Source organism: Labeo rohita, chromosome 24 (genome assembly GCF_022985175.1).
Source record: "Labeo rohita strain BAU-BD-2019 chromosome 24, IGBB_LRoh.1.0, whole genome shotgun sequence".
In the NCBI taxonomy this organism is placed as follows: domain Eukaryota; kingdom Metazoa; phylum Chordata; class Actinopteri; order Cypriniformes; family Cyprinidae; genus Labeo; species Labeo rohita.
Genome location: NC_066892.1, coordinates 13,569,435 through 13,590,084, shown reverse-complemented (window position 1 = coordinate 13,590,084; position 20,650 = coordinate 13,569,435). Strand labels below are relative to the sequence as shown.

Here is a 20,650-nt window from a genome sequence, read left to right as displayed (position 1 = left end):
AATAAATGCAGGCTTGGTGAGCGGAAGAGAATTCTTAAAAAACTTTAAGAAAGATAGGAAAATGTATACATGTCAAATATTAATTTGTAATTTATTAAAATCACAGTTTGACACATAAATACCAAATTAATTAAAATATATATTTTTAAGTTTAATGATATAAATAAAGTGCAAAGTAAAATTCTCTCAAGCTCATGATGCTGAAAAGTAACATTTTTAAAAAAGTGTAAATGTCAGTATATTAGTATCAACTATTGTATTATGTCGTTTATGATTTAAATGAATCCCCTACTGACTCCTAATGCGAACTGCAGTTCTGGTCGTACCCAGCATGCACAGCAGAGCTATTAGCGCTTAGCTGAACAAGTGTAGACAGAAGACAACAACAACAGCATGATCCCAGCCAAACGCCAGGCTGATGGACTAGTAGGCCAACTATGGACCCCGATAACGAGTATCAGTACATGGCAACAAAAGTGTGGCTCTTGCTGACTAGTCATCTGGCTCGATGAGGAGTTTGATTTTATCGATAAACGTCCAATAAGGTGCTCATTGTTTCTCAAGTGTTTTAACATATACTGCTGCTAAATAGCTCGAGTCTATGCGCGAGTGTCTTCCGGCGGGAGCAGCAGCAGAAGCGGTGCCATGAACAGTGGACTCCCAGCTTCAGCTGCTCCGCTCGGGGGTGTCGGAATACCCGGTGTAAAGGTGAAATTCTGCCGATATTACGCGAAAGACAAGACTTGTTTTTACGGAGATGAATGCCAGTTTCTGCACGAGGACCCGTCCATGGCGAGCCTTTCTCTGCACGGTGGTAGTACAGGTGCTGGTGGCGGAGGAGGAAGCCCCGTCTCTTTATCTCTCGCCGGAGGAGCAGTGACGGCGGCGGGATATGTGCTCGGAAGTAGCGCGGCCAGCGGCGCTCCGGCAAACGTTCCCAAAAAGAACGATTCTCTCGGTCCTGCGGGAACAGCTCTGGAGGGACAGCTGTTGTCCAGTAAGTTTGCACTGAGGCCTAACGTATCCTGTTCTCTTCTGTTGTTTTTGTTCGGTTATGGGGCTACGCGGCGGCTTTTGTTTAAATCGAGGCCGTGGATTCAGCGGCCTACCTCTCGCTACCAAAACAACACGGGAAATCAACACGTTACTCCACAGTGCGCAAGTACTTTTAAACAAAAGATGAAAATACTAGAACAACCGAAGCAAAAGCGTTTAGTTAATGCTCGGAGTGCTTTTTGCTGGTTTCAAAACGTTCTTCAAAATGCATAAGTTGTTTAGAATTTGATAACTGATAGGTATGGCAAGCCATTTTAACATTGATTCTCTAAAACTAAACTACCCAGTAGTTTTTACTGGAGTACTCCAGTAATCAAGAATTGACTTATCTTTTACACTTTCACCTGTAAATGCTTATTATGAGAAGTTACTTATTTTAATAATTAATCTAGTTATCTGAATAGTTATTTTTAAAATTAGTTGACTGTTGTAGGCCTGCCTTTCAGATACTATTATGTTCCAGTTTTTTTTTTTTTTTTTTTTTTAAATCTTAATCATACTAGTAATAGTTGATAGGAGCTGTTCTGGCTAGTACATATGATAGGTAGAAAAAGGAGATTTAGTGAAACAGGTGCAATAATAAATGTGAACATAGACCGCAAAACCAGTCATAAGGGTCAATTTTTAAAAAACTGAGATTTATGCATCATCTGGTGTATGGTTTGTTAGGGTAGGACAATATTTGACAGCAACTGTTTGAAAAATTGGAATCTGAGGGTTCCAAAAATCGAAATATTGAGAAAATCACCTTTAAAGTTGTCCAAATGAAGTTTATTGCAAAGTTTTGTGAATTTTTGAGATATTTATGGTAGAAAATTTACAAAATATATTCCTGGAAAATGATCTTTACTTAATATCCTAATGATTTTTGGCATAAAAAGATAGATTGATCATTTTGACCCATACAGTGTATTTTTGGCTATTGCTACAAATATGCCCGTGGTACTTATGACTGGTTTTGTGGTCCGGGGTCACAAATATTAGTAGTGGTATAGATGCAACTGGTATTTAATTAATAGTTAGTTAGTGAGATTTCAAAAAAAAAGAAAAGCTTATCGATGTTGGAATACATACAAGTTCAAAGTGTGTAGTTACACACATCTCGGTGGCAAAAATGAAGATGGTCCTTACTGCAAAACACAAGATCTAGGGGGTGAGGTTTGATCCAGATCCAACTCCTTACACCTTACATATCTCTAAACCTACCCGTCTCCATCACTGATCCCTAAACCCAGCAATCCACACCTTCTAGATGTGGATCCAACCTTGCCACCTGGATCTTGTGTTCTGCAGTGAGGGGCTGCTGCAACAATGTGACATAGATACTAGTTTTAAAGAATAAATGTTAAATGGCTTGCCATAGAAAGAGACCTGCCATTGTTCACAGGCAAGATTGAAGCAACTTTATAAACTAACATAATAGCAAACATCTTGTTTGCCGGTGTTCTGATGACACTTTAGAAGAGTCTGAGTGCATTTTCACAGTAAAGTGGGAAATCATGTCCAGCGGGTCTCTTAAAACTTTGTTTTCGTGTTCAGGAGAAATTCTATGGAACTTGCTTTTAGGAGAGCACATTAATCTTTTAAAACAGTATATACCGAAGCAACCATTCACTGCATTATTTGAATTATTTATTTAAATCGAAAAAGGCTTACATAGGACTTTGTGCAAGATATTGTGTAAACACAAAGGGTTCACATGTGTGTTTGCTTTATTGCAGTCCCTGGGATGGAGGGAGGTGCTCTGAATGATGCCAGTCTGACCAACTCGTACTTCAGCAGCACCTTTATTGGGGTCAATGGGTTTGGAGGCCCAGCAGAGTCCAAATATTCAATGATGCAGGTAACATAACCGCTAGTGACTGTGTGTGGTGATAAACAGGAAACCAATAGATAATAGTAGTAACTGGGTCTGTCAAATGGAGCACACGGTGGTGATTCAAAATGGGACACTTCACATGTTAATGGTTGCTTGTGATTTTAGAGGATGACCAGCAGTAGCAGTTCTCCGAGTCTGCTGAACGATGGTGCCAAGACCTTCAGCCACAGCACACATGGTGAGTTAAAAATTGTTTGAAACGTTTGTTGTGGCAATAAAGCTGTCATGGCAAGATTTGAAAACCTCTTGTATGTGTCTGCTCCACTTGTTAGATCCAGTAAATTCCCCAACATCATCTCTCTTCAGTGATTTTGGTGCTTTGAGCTTATCACAAAGGAGAAAGGTGAGAGTTTAACATGTCAGTTTGTATTGTGCTATGACTGGGTGTTTTATTGAGGGAAGGATCAGTTATATTTCTGACATCTTTCTAGAAGACATAATGGAATAAAAACGTTTCCAACTTGCATTTTGATCAGACTAGTCATTCAGCAATTGACCAGGTGATTAGTGAGTTTAGTAAGTTATATATATTATGTATTTATATGTACACTACCAGTCCAAAGTTTTTGAACAGTAAGATTTTTACTGTTTTTTTTTTTTTTTTTTTTTTTAAGATGTCTCTTCTGCTCACCAAGCCTGCATTTATTTGATCCAAAATACAGCGAAAGCAGTAATATTGTGAAATATTTTTACTATTTAAAATACCTGCTTTCTATTTGAATATATTTTAAAATGTAATTTATTCCTGTGATCAAAGCTAAATTTTCAGCATCATTACTCCAGTCTTCAGTGTCACTTGATACTTTAGAAATCACTATTTCATTATTGCTGATTTGCTGTTCAACATTTTTTATTATTATAAATATTTAAAACAGTTACTTTTTTCAGGATTCTTTGATTAGAAAGATCCAAAGATCAGCATTTATCTTTTGTAACATCATACTTTATACCATTAAAAGGCTTGGGGTCAGTATAATATTTTCAGTATAATATATTTGGGAAAGACATTATAGAAATTAATACTTTTTATTTAGCAAGGATGCTTTAACTTGATCAAAAGTGATAAAGACATTTATAATGTTTCAAAAGATTTCTATTTCAGATAAATGCTGTTCTTCTGAACGTTCTATTCATCAAAGAAACCTGAAAAAATTGTACTTGGCTGTTTGCAACATAATATTAATAAAAATAATTCATGTTTTTTGAGCAGCAAATCAGAATATTAGAATGATTTCTGAAGGATCATGTGACTGGAGTAACGATGCTAAAATTCAGCTTTAAAATCACAGGAATAAATTGCATTTTAAAATATATTCAAATAGAAAACATTTATTTGAAATAGTAAAAATACCGTTTTTGCTGTACTTGGGATCTAATAAATGCAGGCTTGATAAGCAGAAGAGAAGTTTTTAAAAACATAAAAAAATCTTAGTGTTCAAAAACTTTTGACTAATATAATATAATATAATATAATACTAATGCAAGAGACCCCCCGATCCTAAAATTTAAAATGAGGTCTTTATGTATAGAAGACCCAATTTATTATTATGAAAAAAATTATGTTACAAATGTGTAGGATATAATTAGGAAAATATTTATTATTATGGTTCTATATTTTGCGACATTAATATTTTTCTGCTCCTTATAATAGTATAGTGTTGTATATATTATTTACATTTTATTTATTTTAATTTTTATTTAATATAATTTTAATTAAATTTTATATAATTATTAATTATTTTATTTTAGCTATTGTAGTCTTATTTTATTGTTAAAAAAAAAAAAAGTCAAAGAGTAAGAAACGAGTGTGATTGAAATCAGGTGACTCAGGAACCATCCTGATTATACAGGTGTTCCTTGTGACATAATAACTGCCTAATCAATTTTGAATAAATGTTGCTTTGCACATCCCTAACTTTCCTTTCTTAAAGGCGTTGGAGTGAAAACATTACAGTTCTATTGTATCTGCGCGTCTTTTTCAGGCTCCTAACCCCGCAGCCAGTGAGTTTGTCCCCAAAGGGGCCCCACGGATGACCTCCATGTCTCAGACGACCGTGCCAGCATTCACCTCCCCCATCTTCCCTCATCCTGGCTTGAGCAGCTCCACGGCGGCTGCGCTTGCACCTGGTCAGTGACTCGCTCCCAGAAAGTACCACCTGGTGTTCTGCCATATTTCTATTCAGTCTTTTAATGTGTGATCTTTTAAGTTGTAAATCTGGTCAGGGTAATCTGTTTTCAAGTAGGCTTGAATATGTGGTTTCTTGGACAGGTATGTCGCTCTCTGCTGGGTCATCTCCTCTTCACTCCCCCAAAATTACCCCTCACACCTCTCCAGCCCCACGGCGGCGCAGTCACACGCCCAACCCCAACCCAGCCAATTACATGGTGCCCACCACTGCATCTGATCAGGGAGGCGGAGCCCACGTGATTCAAAAGGAGACTGTGGGCGGGACAACCTACTTCTATACCGACAACACCCCTGCTCCCTTAGCCGGAATGGTATGAGCCATGTAAATCAGACTTTGCTGTGCGCTATAATTGCCTTTACCTGACTTAACTAAAATTAACTTTTTCAGGTGTTCCCAACATATCACATGTATCCACAAACGGCACCTCATGTGGCATACATGCAGCCAAAAGCCAATGCGCCATCCTTTTTTATGGCTGACGAACTCCGACAGGTAATCTGCCTTTTCTGCCCTCATCTATTAGTTGTTGATTGTCATCTTTCACCTAATTGTTGTAACACAATGTTTTGTTTGTCTTGTTTGTAGGAGCTGATTAACAGGCATTTGATAACGATGGCACAGATAGATCAGTCTGAGAACCCTGGTAAGGATGTGGTCTGTCTTGTGTTGGCATGAGATGTCAACAGTGTTTTGGTTTCAATGGACAACACTGCTGCTGTTCAGTTGTAATGTCTGTTTTGTGGTCAGTGCACATGGATTCACCTGCTGTCTGAATAGAAAACCACATCCTTTGTCTGTCTACCTTTTTTGATTGATTTGAAGCATAGTTATCCACCTTTGTGAATAGTCTTCAAGTGTTTATCTTGGTGCATGCATGTAAGAAAAGGTGTGTTGTATGATTAAAGTCGCCTGTTCCGTCCCTATTTTAGGAGTGCCATCTGAGGTAGACAGTTACCACAGCCTCTTTCCCCTGGAACCCCTTCCCCCACCAAACCGTCTTCAGAAAACCAGCAACTTCAGTTACATCACTTCCTGTTACAAGGCAGTCAACAGCAAAGATGACCTGCCTTACTGCCTCAGGAGGATACATGGTGAGGCATTTTAAGTGTTTGTGTATATATATAGCTGTTTCTGTAAGGAGTTTGCGTCAGTGTTCTTTACAGTAACAATACTTATGAATAACCAGATGAACCACAGGAATGAAAATTCAAGTTCAAATTGTAGTTTTTAACGTGCTTATGGCAATGAAAGTACCTAGATCTAATACATCTCTAAACAACTAAACAAATAAACAGTTCCTTGCACCTTGGCAGCACGATGACAAATTGTGTTTTCGTTTTTTGCTTTGAGACCCACGTGTCTAACTTGAGAATTGTTTTTGTGTGCATTCACAGGCTTCAGGCTGGTCAACACCAAGTGTATGATGCTGGTAGACATGTGGAAGAAGATTCAGCACTCCAATACTGTGACCCTCCGAGAGGTCTTCACCACCAAAGCATTTGGAGACCACTGTATGTGTGGGTAGGGGTGGGCGATTATACCGGTAGACTTGATTAATTAGTAGAAATTTGTGTCTCGATCATGATTACACGCTTGTGTGACGTTGCTGTGTTGCGTAGTCACCAAAACATATAGTTTGCTTGCGTTTTTAAACACTGTGGTTTGAAAACAAGTGATTTTAAGCTGTTGGAGCACAATTCAACAGTGAAAGAGAACTATTTTCGCTATATTGGTACGCTGCCTGAGAGACTGTTTCTGAGTGCTGCGCATGAAGATGGTGCTCATAGAACACGAGAGTTATTTTTGCGGCTTTATGGGACTTGAACGGTTAAATTCACACACTTCATCGCCTTAGAATTATAAGATTCTATCTGACATTTTTGTTAAAATTAAGTTACTCACATTCTTTTTCAGTGAAAACCTATTTACATTATCTGCTCAGAATCGAACCTTAAAATTCTAAGGCGACGTCTTGTATGTGTCAAAATGCCCGGCTTTACAAGTATTCTTGTCGATACAGTAATTTAGGTCTTAAGTAAAAGCAAACAGCTGTATAAAAGCAAACTGTGTATAAACAGTATATTGGATCTGGGCAGCTCTTAAAATGACAGCAGTCTAATATTCCTGCTGTCTGTCATTCATGTTAATCAAACTACGAAACCGAAGATCTCTCACTGCTTGTGACTAAATCACTTTTGTAACTATAATAAAAAGAAAAAATGTATTTAATGTACACAGTGAAGAATTGTATAAAGTAATCAAATGTAAAAAAAAATGTGTTTATACATTTGATTACTTTATACAGTGTATGTAAAATTTCGTATGTATTTGTTCTACTGTCTTTTTTTTTTTTTGGACTTATTAGTCAAAAAAAAATTAGTAATTAGTTTTTTTATTCTTACTTAATGGCTTTATTTTATTATTATTTTTTTATAGGTAGTGTTTTTTTATAATATTGACACTGGTGACAAGAATTATATATAATTTTTATATTAAATATATAAAAAATATTTCATTTATACATATATATTAAATGCAATTGCTATGGTATTAAATATTTTAAGACTTAATTTAAAGCAAAAAAAAAAAAAAAAAAAAAAATATATTATGATGTATTGTTACTGTAAAATAAAATGACTCGTATCATGATATGATTTTGGTCATATTGCATTTTTTTTTTTTTTTTTTTTTTTTTTTCTTTTTAAAGTACATTTCAATACTATGGCTTGAACACACCTCTGCTCTGAGACACATTTTTAAATAATGAATTTAAAAAAAAAAAAAAAAAAAGCTTTCTGAAAGAGCTATTACTGGGGGGAAATAAATAAATACATTTATATTTATACTTATATATTTATTGTTGCTCTACTGTTCAAAAAAAAAAGGCAAAAAACGGCCAAAATAAATCTTTTTCAAAGGAGTGCATTTCTAGTAATGTGTTTTGAGCTAGAATTTAAAAGCTTTCTTTATCATAAATGCTCATATCATTGACCTTTTTGGAGTCTTTTATGTATGACCCCATTTATCTTTTACAGCACTGGTATTTTCCTATGACTTCCATGCGGGGGCAGAGACCATGTTCAGCAGGCACTTCAACGATCCGGCAGCAGATTCTTACTTCACAAAGAGAAAGTGGGGTGAGTTGTTTCTTGCTCTGTTGCTTCTCTTTGTGTGTGCAAGGATACAGCCGTTAGATACAGAGCATGTCAAGTGTTTGGTGGCAGTTGCATCTTCGTGAATGTGTAGCGAGGAAAGAGGAAGGAGTGGTTGAAACCGATCCCGCCTCAGGTGGTTCAGTACCTGCAAGCTCAAGGCTGACAGAGGAAGCAAAACCCAGGGATGATGTTTAGCTATAAACAGCTGCAGAGCATACGGCTGCTTTAACCACAGTGCAGCCTCAAACCATTAAACATGTTTGTTATCAGGATGGGATAAAATACAGTAGCATAATATAACAACCAGTCACAACATCGAAAAAAATATACACTGATGTAAAGTTTGAATTAAAACCATGATGTCAGCTACCATACAAAGTATGCTTTAGATATTGGGTTTTTAATTTTATTTACTTCTGTTTTGAGAAATAACTTTCAGTTTTCTTTTATTAGGGCAGCATGAGCTCCCTCCTCCACGGCAGCATGCGGGCCTCTTACCAGAGTCGTTGATTTGGGCCTACATTGTTCAGCTGAGCTCGGCACTGCGCACCATTCACACGGCTGGGCTGGCCTGCAGGGTCATGGACCCTAGTAAGATCCTCATCACTGGAAAGACACGGTACAGCCACATGCATGTCACACATTTAAACCAGAGCTATATTCATGTTACTGCAGGACATTAGTTGATTGTTTATGAAATGGTCAGTAATGTAATTTGCACTTTCAAGCTAATTTTTGCTACTTTTACTACTACCCTAACTATAACGTGTGAATAATGCTGGTAAAATAACTACAGATAAAGCACTTGTAGAATCTTCTTGAGAGTTAGCTGTTGTACCAACTTAGGAAATAAAGAATGGTCAAATCTGGATTCTGTGGGGCCCTTCTTTTCTAACTATAAATAGTGAATGGAGAAGTTCACATTTAGATCATTTTTGCTCTTCCTTTATTATATACTGCCTGTTTATCAGCTTCTCACAGCAGTGTTTGTACAAGTAACTAAATATGCACACACAAACAACTGAATGTTTGTTGTTTTTCCATAGGTTACGAGTCAACTGTGTGGGAATGTTTGATGTCTTAACGTTTGACAATAGTCAGACCAACCACCTGGCGCTGATGCCCCAGTACCAGGTACTGAACATCTCCTTAACACCCAAACACTGTTTTATACACATCACATACATAATTTGGCTATGCATCTTCATGTAATCAGGTTTGGGATTGGTAAGATTGCTAGGTTGCGTTTATATGATCAAAAATACAGTAAAAAGTGTCTTCAGTGTCACATAATCCTTCAGAAATCTTTGTAATATGCTTATTTGGTGCTCAAGGAACATTTTTTATTAGTGCTGTCAAACGATTAATCCTTTAATCGCGATTAATCTCATCAAATCTCATTATGTTTGCATAATGTGTGTGTAATGTGTATATTTATGTATATAAAAAGTCACACATATGGTATACGTTTTGAAAATATTTACTTGTATTTGCAAGAGTATATTTTAGGGCTGTCAAACAGTTAATCGTGATTAATCTAAACACATCCAAAATAAACATTTTTGTTTACGTGTGTGTGCTGTGTACATTTATATGTGTGTGTGTATATATGTGTGTGTATATATGTGTGTGTATATATATATGTGTGTATATATATATATATATATATATATATATATATATATATATATATATATATATATATATATATATATATATATATATATATATATACACACACACACACACACATACATGTTTATATTTAATTAAAAAATAATTATTTTTATATACATTTATATTTGTATATAATTTATATTATATATAAATATTTTACATAAATCTAACATGTTTTTCCTTAATATATGCATGTATATGTGTGTATTAATATATAGATAATAAATATACACAGTTCTTTTGGACTTATTTTGGATGCAATTAATTGCAATTAATTGTTTGACAGCCCTATATTATAATTTATATTATATAAATATATTTAATACATAAACTTAACACATTTTTCTTAGATGTATACATGCGTGTGTGTATTTATTATTTATATATTCATACAACAAAAGTACAACAGAAACCTTTATTTTGGATGCGATTAATCATTTGATAGCACTATTTTTTTTTTGTTATTATCAATGTTAAAAACAGCTGTGCTGGTTAGTAAACGAAATTTCAAATAAATGCTTTTCTTTAAAACTTAAAGTATGACAAAGTCACTTTTGATCAATTTAATGCACTACTCCTGAATTAAATTTGTAATTTATAAAAATAAATAAATAAATAACTTGGACCCCAAATATTGGTGCATATAACATTTTACTAGTAAATTAATCACCATTATTTTTATGACAGTTATTTGCAGAAATTTCATGACTGTGACTACGCACCACTTTTTTTATTTTTGTCTTGAGTGTTTGTCGTTTTACACTTTGGGTCTAAACTCTCTGTTTGATAAGTTGCTGTTCTTCTTTGTGTCCATTAGCAAGCAGATCTCATCTCCCTGGGGAAGGTGGTGTTGGCTCTGGCGTGTAACTCTCTAGCTGGCATTAAGAGAGAAAATTTGCAGAAGGCCATGGAGCTGGTGTCAATCAACTACTCATCTGACCTCAAGAACCTCATTCTGTGAGCCTCTATCTTTTTCTTACGCTTTTTTTTTATAGGCTAAATCAGGGGTGTCAAACTCAGTTCCTGAAGGGCTGGAGCTCTGCAGAGTTTTGCTCTAACACACATACCATGTAGTTTTCAGATAAGCATGACGTACTTGATTAGTTGAATCAAGTGTGTTTAATTAGGGTTGAATCTAAATTGAGTTTGACACCCCTGGCCTAAATGATTTCAAAGTGGTTATACTGTGACAGTTTGTGCTTCTGTGTGTGTCATACGTATATGTATCATGTTTCGATCTTCAGGTACCTGCTCTCAGATCAAAGCCGCCTGCGCAGCGTCAATGACATTATGCCCATGATTGGAGCGCGGTTTTACACTCAACTCGATGCCTCACAAATGAGGAATGATGTCATTGAGGAGGACTTGGCCAAGGTATTCATATTTAAAGTTTATAGTTATCGTACACCAGTGTTTTATCAGTAAAGACACTGACGTACATTTCACAAACCGACATACAAACAGTTATTGGTTAATTTGGAATGGTCACAAAAAATAAATAGTTGCAGTTCAGTAAGATTGTTAATCAGGTGTTGCTTCCTCAGTCACTCTGATGGATTCAGTGATTCACTTAGTAGATTTATCAGACTAATTAGACTAGAAAGATGTTCCTTGAAAGTTAGTGGAAAACGGCTTTATTTTTCTCTTTTTATTTATTTATTTATTTTTTTAATCTGGTCGCTTTTCATTCATAGTCACACTATTCTTGCAACCCTCTTGCAGACCATGCTATCCAGTTTACCCAATATACCATTATCTGTTGTGTGTTGAGCTTGCTTGGGGGATGGAGGTGTGATCACTGTAGATATATTGGATGATTTCAGCTGTTCTCTCTTCTGCTTTCTTTCTTTTAAACCCTAGTATCAGATGTGTGAAGGCTTTTTTGTACTACCCTATTATAAACACCTACAAGCATTCATTATTGCCTTTAACCCCTTTTTCATCAAGAGGACAGACTTTTTAAGGAGTGTGTGTGTCCTGTGTCTGTTTGACGCAGTGCTGCATTTGATGTGAGAGCAAATGTGACTCAGAAAGAGGTTTAAAAATGACCTGGTTTCCTTTCTAACTTCCCTTCTCATAATCTGCAAAGTCTCACTTACGCAAAACTCAAAATAACCTTTTTTGTTATTCAAAAACGATCCTAAACAATAAATTATTGCAACGTTTTGCTTATGCGTCTGTATTTTGCAGGAGGTTCAAAATGGGCGGTTATTCCGCCTACTGGCAAAACTGGGAACGATCAACGAGAGACCAGAGTAAGTGTTTTATTTCAACTAAAGTATTGAAACCTTTTTGAAATGGCAGTCTTTATTAGGATACTTTTGAAATGGTTCAACGTTGAGTTTGAATTCTTGTAGGTTCCAGAAGGACCCAACGTGGTCTGAGACTGGTGATCGTTACCTGCTGAAGCTCTTCAGAGATCACCTGTTTCACCAGGTGACTGAAGCAGGAACGCCCTGGATCGACCTCAGCCACATCGTGTCCTGTCTCAATAAGGTGAGCTTGTTTAGCTTGTGCATGTTTGTGTATGGTCCCTAGTCAGTTTAGACACTATAATTAGGGCCCTGTGAAATCTGTTTTATTTTTTTCCAAATTCTGTTTGTTTTTTCCATTTTTATTTTTCTGGATTCCATTTCCCCCTCAGTTTTAATTGTTTTAATGGTTAAATAAAAAAAAATTAATCAAAAAGCATGTCTAATTGATTGAAATCCTGAAGCTTACTGAATTTAACATTAAAAAGTTTAACAAAAATTACATTTTTAAGGCCCTATGAAATATATTTATATATAGAAATTTAGTTCAGTGTTTTCATATATTCACACAGCAGAGTCTGAAAACACAGCAAGCATCACACACTCCAGTATGCGTGTAAAAAAACTAAACCGTGCATTTGTGCTATTCATTCACACGGAGTCACGCAAAACATGCAGGATTTATATTTAAATAGTGTTTTTGCAATTTAGGGTGTGTTCACACTTGTAGTTCGGTTCGTTTGGTTAATTTGGTCCAGACCAAAAAGGAAAATGGTACATTTGGTCCTGGTTCGTTTAGCGTTCAGCGTTCGCACTGGCATTTTTGACAGCGAACCTAAAGGCATAGTAATACATTCACAACCTGAATGTGACCCTGTGTGAAATCTTGTCCCATCTAGTCATTATTTCCTGTTTTTAGTTTGTTTAGAAGTATTTGGTCCGTGTTGCGTTCATATATCATTCGAACCGCACCAGAGTTCGTTTGGGTGTGAATGCTGCCATCCGAAACCTGGGGCGCACCAAACAAGCGGACCGAGACCTCTAAAAAGATGGGTTCAGATGGCAGCATTCGCACTTACTCAAACTCCGCTAACAGAGCAGTCGCACCAGGGCTTGTTTTAATCGAACCAGACATGAGAAGTGTGAACACACCCTTAATGATTACAGACACTAGTCCATATCGCATTTTGATCTAACTGTACTGACCTACTTTTGATTTATTCATCCAAACTTGGGCAAATTCAGTGACGTTCAGCGACAGGATTCTGCGATTCAGTCCATGTTTTCCCAACATAATGAATTAATGTGAATGAAAAACAAGGTTGTGAGGGATAGACGTTTTTTTTTTTTGCAGTGTTATGCACTGTATAAGCTGTATAGGGATCATGTAATTTTAATGCATGAATTATTTATCAAAAGTGCAAAAGGGGGAAAAACGTGTTTGCAAACATGTAGTGTAGGGCCCTATGAAATCTGTTTTATTTGTTCCCAATTTTTTTTCTTTTTGATCTTTTAATCAAATTAAAATTAAATTTTATTTTTGGGAAAACAAAGTTGCTGTTGAAATTAAAACAAAATAAATATTGTGTGATTTATTACTTAATAAAATAAAATTTTAACAATTTTAGTAGTAGTAGTAGTAGTAGTAGTATTACGTACTAAACAATAGTAATATGTCAAAAACCTAAAGTCTCAATTATCAAGCCGTTTTGATTTTCTGAGCCTTGTGAAGTCATATTGCTCAGGCCCCGCCCACGACCACTGACAGACTGTCCTGTATTAGCAAATTTCCACCCTCAGCCAGTTGTACATCATCCGCCATTTTCTCCGTGCTCGAGCAGCTGTAGCGACAACGTCTTGTAAACAGTGCAGGTGTTTTGTATTTGGATGTATTTTGATGTTTCTCCTTACATCAGCGCCACTGAGGACACAGTGGATTCGTTTTGTTTTGGATAGTAACGCACCACCAAATACACACAATATAGGAGAGGGGTGAAGTGAACAGTAGCTCATTATCATTCAAAGAGACATGCACCGAAATGGTTTTGACAAGGCAAAAAGGGTGTTTTACACAACCATTGAGGAGTTTTAACCAAAGTACGTTGCAGACATGTTAATTTGTCATTGCAGTTGGATGCTGGAGTACCGGAGAAGATCAGTCTGGTGTCACGGGATGAGAAGAGCGTGCTCGTGGTGACTTACTCAGACCTGAAGCGTTGCTTTGAGAGCACCTTCCAGGAACTGCTGGCCGCCACGAACGGCCCCCTGTAACCCCCCAGCCATCCACAAGAGTGGGCTGGAACTGCCTGAAACAGAGCACATTGCACTACAGCCTGGAATCATAGGTGCAGAATGATGATCTCACGACCAGGGCGGAGCCAGCTGGTTGCTCACCTCCAGTCAGATACACTGTTCTGTCCAGAGAAAAGTTGTTTTCTAAAGCTTATTTTTTTAGTTTTCACAACAACCACCGCAGCTGCAGAATTATGAACTGAACTGAGAGCTGTGATAATGATGATGAATTTTTTTGGTTTTGTTTTTTTAAGACTTGGGAACAATGTCCAAAAAAAATGAGACTTCCTGCTTTTATTTTTAATTTTTTATTTTTTCTTTGGAGGATGCACTAAACATTTTAAGTTCCTTTTAAGTGATTGTGCGTGTCCCACAGGGTCGGGCCTCACACATGTAATGGAAGAAAAACAGAGCGCCGTTTTTCCCACATCATCTCCTCGCGCGTTTTTAATGAGGTACTACGAATTAGGACAGACCACTGGTCATGTGTGCAGAGCCATCGGTTCTGACGGGACAAACCGCTGGGTTGGGCAAACTAATGAGACTGACCACTTATGAATGTGTGGCATGAGTAGTAACATGCCGCCACTCCTCGTCTGCTGTAATGACTCATTTAAAAGTTGGCCAACTTGGAGGCGGGAGGGGAAGTTACTGTTTGCGTGCAGTCGAGGGGGGTGGATTCCGCGACAAAGGGGTGCTCTCTCCTTTTGCTGTATACACTTGTTAATTTCAGAATTTCGCAACATCCTTTTTTCATTTTACGGATGCTTTTTGAAATCTGATTTTGGGAGGATGGAATTTCATTTTTCGATTATCGTTTCTTGTTTCTTTTTTTTTTTTTTTTTTTTTTTTTTTTTTTAGTCAGGCTCTTGTGATAGGAACCAAAGAACTGGACCACACTAGCAAGGGAAACCAGTTCTGTCTCGTTGTGGAAGGTCCTCTTACGCCTCTGTTGTGGAGCATCCCAAGTTTCTGTCCCATCTCGTCATTCTGTTTTCATTTTCCACGCTAGCATTGGTTTGGATATCGTGAATCTCAGTAGAGCTCTCTTGTGTTGTTACTGTCGTTCCCTTTCCTCACCAAGTTGTACAGAGATGCATGATGGGATGCTTCTCACCTCACTAGTGTGATCTCTGTGGACCAATCCCAGCAGGACGGTTGGGATTGCATTGGTTTCTCTTGTTTTCGTTTTAACTATGATTTGACCTATGAATTATGTGACGACATCCACAAAACAGTTTGGAATTCGCTCAGGTTGATCCCTGACAGGAATATGCCAATGACTGAATGTGTCTGACCTGTCATTGGTGACTGCCCAATCCGTGAGTCAATTCGTGAGCACAGATTTGGGTGTGCCACACTGGACCGAGAGGGTGCAGGATACAGCAGGCAGAGCTGAGGATGCTGTGAGTTCAATAACTTACTTTTTCCCCTCTCCTTTTTTAATTTTTATGTTATTCAGCTGATGGGTAAACTACTTGGTGAACATGGTGCCAAGCCCGTATCCCTCTCTAAATCTCATACACACACACACCTTTTACAGGCCGATCTCATATCATGTACCCAGTTTCCGGTGGAACGCACTCCAGACACACTCACACAACACATGCACTCGTACATGAAATCCTCCTTTACCATCCCAGTACGTTTTATGCCCTTCTTTGTGTTTATTGTCACATTTTTGCAATATTTGTGTGTACAGCAGTATTTTAATAAAGAGTAATAAAAGAGAACATTCGTTCGCTTGTTCTTAAATGGCTTGATTGTTGCTTGAAGAGATTATGTTGAACTGCAGCAGCAAAAGGGAACTTGTTTGCAACTTGGTTCTGAGAGGAAAAGAATCAGATGCTTTCCAAAATAGATACTACAAAAATGACCAGCACTGAAAAAGCAGCAGTGAGACCCAGTCTCAGATATGGTTTTGAACAATGCAAATATTTTACAGCAGAATTGTTTTGTGTGGCTTTCATTAGGGTTGGGATGAGATGAGGGTTTTTTTTTTTTTTTTTTAAACCCATACAAAACACTACTGTTCAAAAGTTTGGGGTCTGTACGTTTTTTTTTTTTTTTTTTATTACTTATCCAGCCATCATATGATAACTTGATCAAAAGTGACAGTTGAAACATTTATAGTGGTACAAAAGATTGCATTTCATATAAATGTTTAGAATTTTTGAATTTCAAATAATCCTGAAAATATTCTCATGGTTTCCACAAAAATATTAAGATGTTTTCAACATCGACAATGTTTCTTGCGCACCAAATCAGCACATTAGAATGACTAATGTGGTTTTACCAATTCTGGAATAAATTACATTTTATAATGTATTAAAATAGAAAAAAAATTACAATTTTACTTTTCAAAAATCTTGCCAACCCCAAACTTTTAAACTCTATTTTTTAAACATAAGTTTATAAACACTTTTTTTTTTTTTAATACACTTCCAGTTTTTTAAGATTTTTAATGTTTTTAAATAAGTCTCTTCTGCTCACCAAGCCTGCATTTATTTTGTTCCAAAATATAGCAAAAGCTGTAATATTATGAATCTTTCTATTTGAATATATTTTAAATGCAATCTATTTCTGTGACCAAATTACATTTTCAGCATCATTACTCCAGTCTTCAGTGTCCCATGATCCTTAAGAAATCATTCCAGAAACATTATCAATATTTAAACGGTTGAGTAAATTTTTTTCAGGGTTCTTTGATTAATAGAAATATCCATAAGATCAGCATTTATCTGAAATAAAAAGCTTTTGTAACATTATACACTACACCATTCAAAATCTCTCTACAATTTATATATATTTTTTTTATTTCAGAAATTAATACTTTTAGCAAGGATGCTTTAAATTGATCAAAAATGCTGATAAAGACGTATATAATGTTAAGAGATTTCTATTTCAGATAAATGCTGTTCTTCTGAACTTTGTTCATTAAAGAAACCTGAGAATTTTCTACTCAGCTGTTTTCAACATCATAAATGTTTTTGAGCAGCAAATCAGAATATTAGAATGACTTCTGAAGGATCATGTGACTGGAAATTCAGCTTTAAAATGACATGAATAAATTACATTTTAAAATATATTCAATCAGAAAGCAGTTATTTTAAATAATAAAAATATTTCTTTTGTAATGTTTTTTTTTTGTTTGTTTTATTGCTGTACTCTGGATGAAAATAAATGCAGGCTTGGTGAGCAGAAGAGACTTCTTTAAAACACATTAAAAATCTTATAGTAATCTTATAGTAGTCTATATATTTCCCTTCAGAATTTATTTTTATTCTACCAAGACTTTGTGCATTGGCAGTGCCATGTGAAAAGAGTGTATGGCTTTAGATCTAAAATCTGTCACTTCTTTTTTTTTTTTTTCAGCATTAAATATACCATATATACTATAATATTTTAAGAGGTTACTATTAAGGTACAGCGTGTAAATAAATACAGTGTAAGGTGAACTTTTCCAGCATATGGCTTGCAGCACATGAAATGTGCTCTACAGTTAAACATTTGGTACCTACAAGCAGTGATTGTAATAAATGCGTTTCACTAGCTCATAAATAATATTAGCTGCACTGTGACTACTAAAAGAAATCTAAAGTGGTACAGATTACCAGTGGTTTCAAAAAGGATATACAGATATGAGATGGGTTTATAAACAAAGACAGATGAAATGCTGATTAGTATGTGCAAGTCTCAGCATGAGTTAACACTGCAGACAAAAGTCACAAACACTCTGGAAATTTCCAGGACTGAAGTTGTTAACATCTTAAAAATGGAAATTCACAAAAAAAAATATTTTTTTTGGTTAAAATTATAATTGGCTAAAAACTTTGTGTAAGTGTAAGCTCTAAAATTGTCCTAATTTGATTATTTTTTAAAAAAAAATTATACTTAACCAGTAATTGTTGAGTGATTTAAAAATTCTTAGAAACTCATTGGGTGAAAAGGTGTGAGAATGTGCAGAGAAACTTGGAAGAATAAGCGATTAATTCAGAAATACTGGTTTGACAGGGCAAGCCTAGCACAATAAGGTACTGAAAACAAAAGAGTTACGATAAGCAGTGTTTTTGTGGTAATGGTAACGGATGTTGACTGGTGTTTACAGGCAGGTTGGCTGACGTGTGTGTTAGAAACAGGGGTAGAGGAGAGCAGCTTCATAGTCTGGTGGGGGAGAGCAGCACCTCTCTGAGTGACACAGAGGAGGAACTTCCCTGTGCTGACAACAGGGGGCGCTATTCATACAAGGCAGCGCTTTGGCAGGCAGCGTCATGTGCTGGTTTTGACCTTTGGAGAAGAACCTGCAACACAAAAGGCAGTGACCTCATTTTATATAACTGATTACAAACATGTTACTTGAAGGGATAGTTCACCTAGAAATGAAAATTTGATGTTTATCTGCTTACCCCCAGAGCATCCAAGATGTAGGTGACTTTGTTTTTTTAGTGGAACACAAAGGAAGATTTTTAACTCAAACCGTTGCAGTCTGTCAGTCATATAATGGCAGTCAATGGCTATTAAATCTTTGACATACAAGATTTAATAGCCATACACAAAAAAACATACACAAACAAAACCAAATTAAACCCTGCGACTCGTGACGATACACTGATGTCCTAAGGCACAAAACCATCGGTTTGTGCGAGAAACTGATCAGTATGTATATCATTTTTTACCTCTGATTCACCGCTATGTCCTGCTGTCCGATCGTTTCGTGTCTTAGGACATCAGTGTATCGTCACGAGTCGCAGGGTTTAATTTGGTTTTGTTTGCGTATGTTTTTTTTTTTACTCTCAAAGATTTGGTAGCCATTGACTGCCATTATATGACTGACAGACTGCAACAGTTTGAGTTAAAAATCTTTGTTTGTGTTCTACTGAAGAAACAAAGTCACCTACATCTTGAATGCCCTGGGGGTAAGCAGATAAACATCAAATTTTCATTTTTGGGTGAACTATCCCTTTAAGGCTTGTTTTGCACACATTCATTTTAAGGTAAGACTTCAATTTAAAATTTGGGGTAAGTAAGATTTTTCGAATGTTTATGAAAGTTAGATGCTCACCAAGGCTCTATTTATCCAAAATACTGTAATATATGGCAATGTAAAAAAAAAAAAAACATTTTTTATTAGTTTAATGCATCCTTGCTGAATAAAAGTATGGTACAAAAAGTTCTTAAAATAGCAATGCTTCAGAAAAGAAAATCTTACTGACCCCAAACTTTTGAATGGTTATATAACATCGATTCCAATGTCATGACACCTACTTAGTGATGTTTTTGGTTTTGAATCTGTCCATCCATTTCACCTGAATCAACTCTTCAGATGGGAGAACCATTCCACTGTCAGACTGGTTGTCCTAATATATGATAAAAAAAAAAGTAAGTCTCGACAACTTCAACTTGAAATTCAACTATATTTTGAAACGCTTACATCAGGGACTTCTTTGTGTAGATCCTCGAAGGTGCTGATGGCTTTGATTTTCCCAGAGTTGATGTAGCTAAAATACATATTAAATTCATTTATTATTTCATTTAATTTTAATATATTTTATTTCATTTAATAGTTCATTTTATTTTTTTAAATTTCATTTAATATTTACTTCAATATGGAAGCCCATTTCTGCCACTAAATAAAAGTTAATAAAAGGTAACTGCGACTTATTTAGCAATTCTGACTTTTTTCTCACAATTGCAAGTTACATCTCACAATTCTTTTTTTTTTTTTTTTTTTTTTTTACCCAGAATTGCACGATAAATATTTTTCTCAGAATTGTGAGATATAAACTTTTTTCACCTCAAAATGGGACTTTACATTTCACAATTGCAAGTTCATGTCTCACAATTCTGAGGAAAAATTCAGAATTTCGAGAAAAAAAGTAAAAATTGCAAGATGTAAACCTGCATTTGTGAGAAAAAAAGTGAGAATTGCAAGTTTATATCTGTTTACAATTCAGAATTGCAAGAAAAAATAATTCTGGGAAAAGAGTCAAAATTGCAAAATGCAAACTTGTAATTGCAAGAAAAAAATTTAGAATTGCAAGATGCAAACTCGCATTTGTGAGTTTATATTTCAGTTCTGAGGAAGAATTCAGAATCACGTGAAAAAAGACAGAAAATTGCAGAATGTAAACTTGCATTTGCTAGAAAAAA

The 20,650-nt window shown here is 35.8% G+C and overlaps 2 protein-coding genes across 2 annotated transcripts in view; one reads left to right on the top strand and one right to left on the bottom strand.

Annotated features, from left to right (window-relative positions):
- The first annotated feature begins 290 nt into the window (after nt 1-290).
- Nucleotides 291-15,172, top strand: pan3 (poly(A) specific ribonuclease subunit PAN3). The gene is made up of 18 exons (XM_051097600.1): nt 291-997; nt 2,778-2,899; nt 3,041-3,113; nt 3,208-3,278; nt 4,918-5,062; nt 5,205-5,434; nt 5,512-5,616; nt 5,710-5,767; nt 6,054-6,215; nt 6,519-6,635; nt 8,160-8,261; nt 8,733-8,898; nt 9,326-9,413; nt 10,774-10,913; nt 11,201-11,330; nt 12,147-12,211; nt 12,314-12,452; nt 14,339-15,172. The coding sequence occupies exons 1-18, from the start codon at nt 646-648 to the stop codon at nt 14,477-14,479; spliced, it is 2,406 nt and encodes an 801-aa protein (XP_050953557.1). The 5' UTR covers nt 291-645; the 3' UTR covers nt 14,480-15,172.
- Nucleotides 15,173-16,143: 971 nt separating this feature from the next.
- The window catches only part of flt1 (fms related receptor tyrosine kinase 1), a 46,578-nt gene continuing 42,071 nt past the window's right edge, over nt 16,144-20,650 (bottom strand). Inside the window, exons 28-30 of the mRNA XM_051097597.1 lie at nt 19,932-19,998; nt 19,766-19,857; nt 16,144-18,801 (exon numbers count right to left, since the gene is read on the bottom strand). Of these exons, the coding sequence (XP_050953554.1) occupies nt 18,630-18,801; nt 19,766-19,857; nt 19,932-19,998 (331 nt within the window). The 3' untranslated portion in view covers nt 16,144-18,629. The remainder of the gene's footprint in view (nt 18,802-19,765; nt 19,858-19,931; nt 19,999-20,650) is intronic.

What these genes read in the sequence shown, in the direction of transcription:
- pan3 (XM_051097600.1), top strand. Translation starts at nt 646, where the DNA reads ATGAACAGTGGACTCCCAGCTTCAGCTGCTCCGCTCGGGGGTGTCGGA. An exon ending in CTTCAGCCACAGCACACATG is followed by an intron (nt 3,114 to 3,207) that starts GTGAGTTAAAAA and finishes TCCACTTGTTAG; the next exon opens with ATCCAGTAAATTCCCCAACA. An exon ending in CTCATCACTGGAAAGACACG is followed by an intron (nt 8,899 to 9,325) that starts GTACAGCCACAT and finishes GTTTTTCCATAG; the next exon opens with GTTACGAGTCAACTGTGTGG.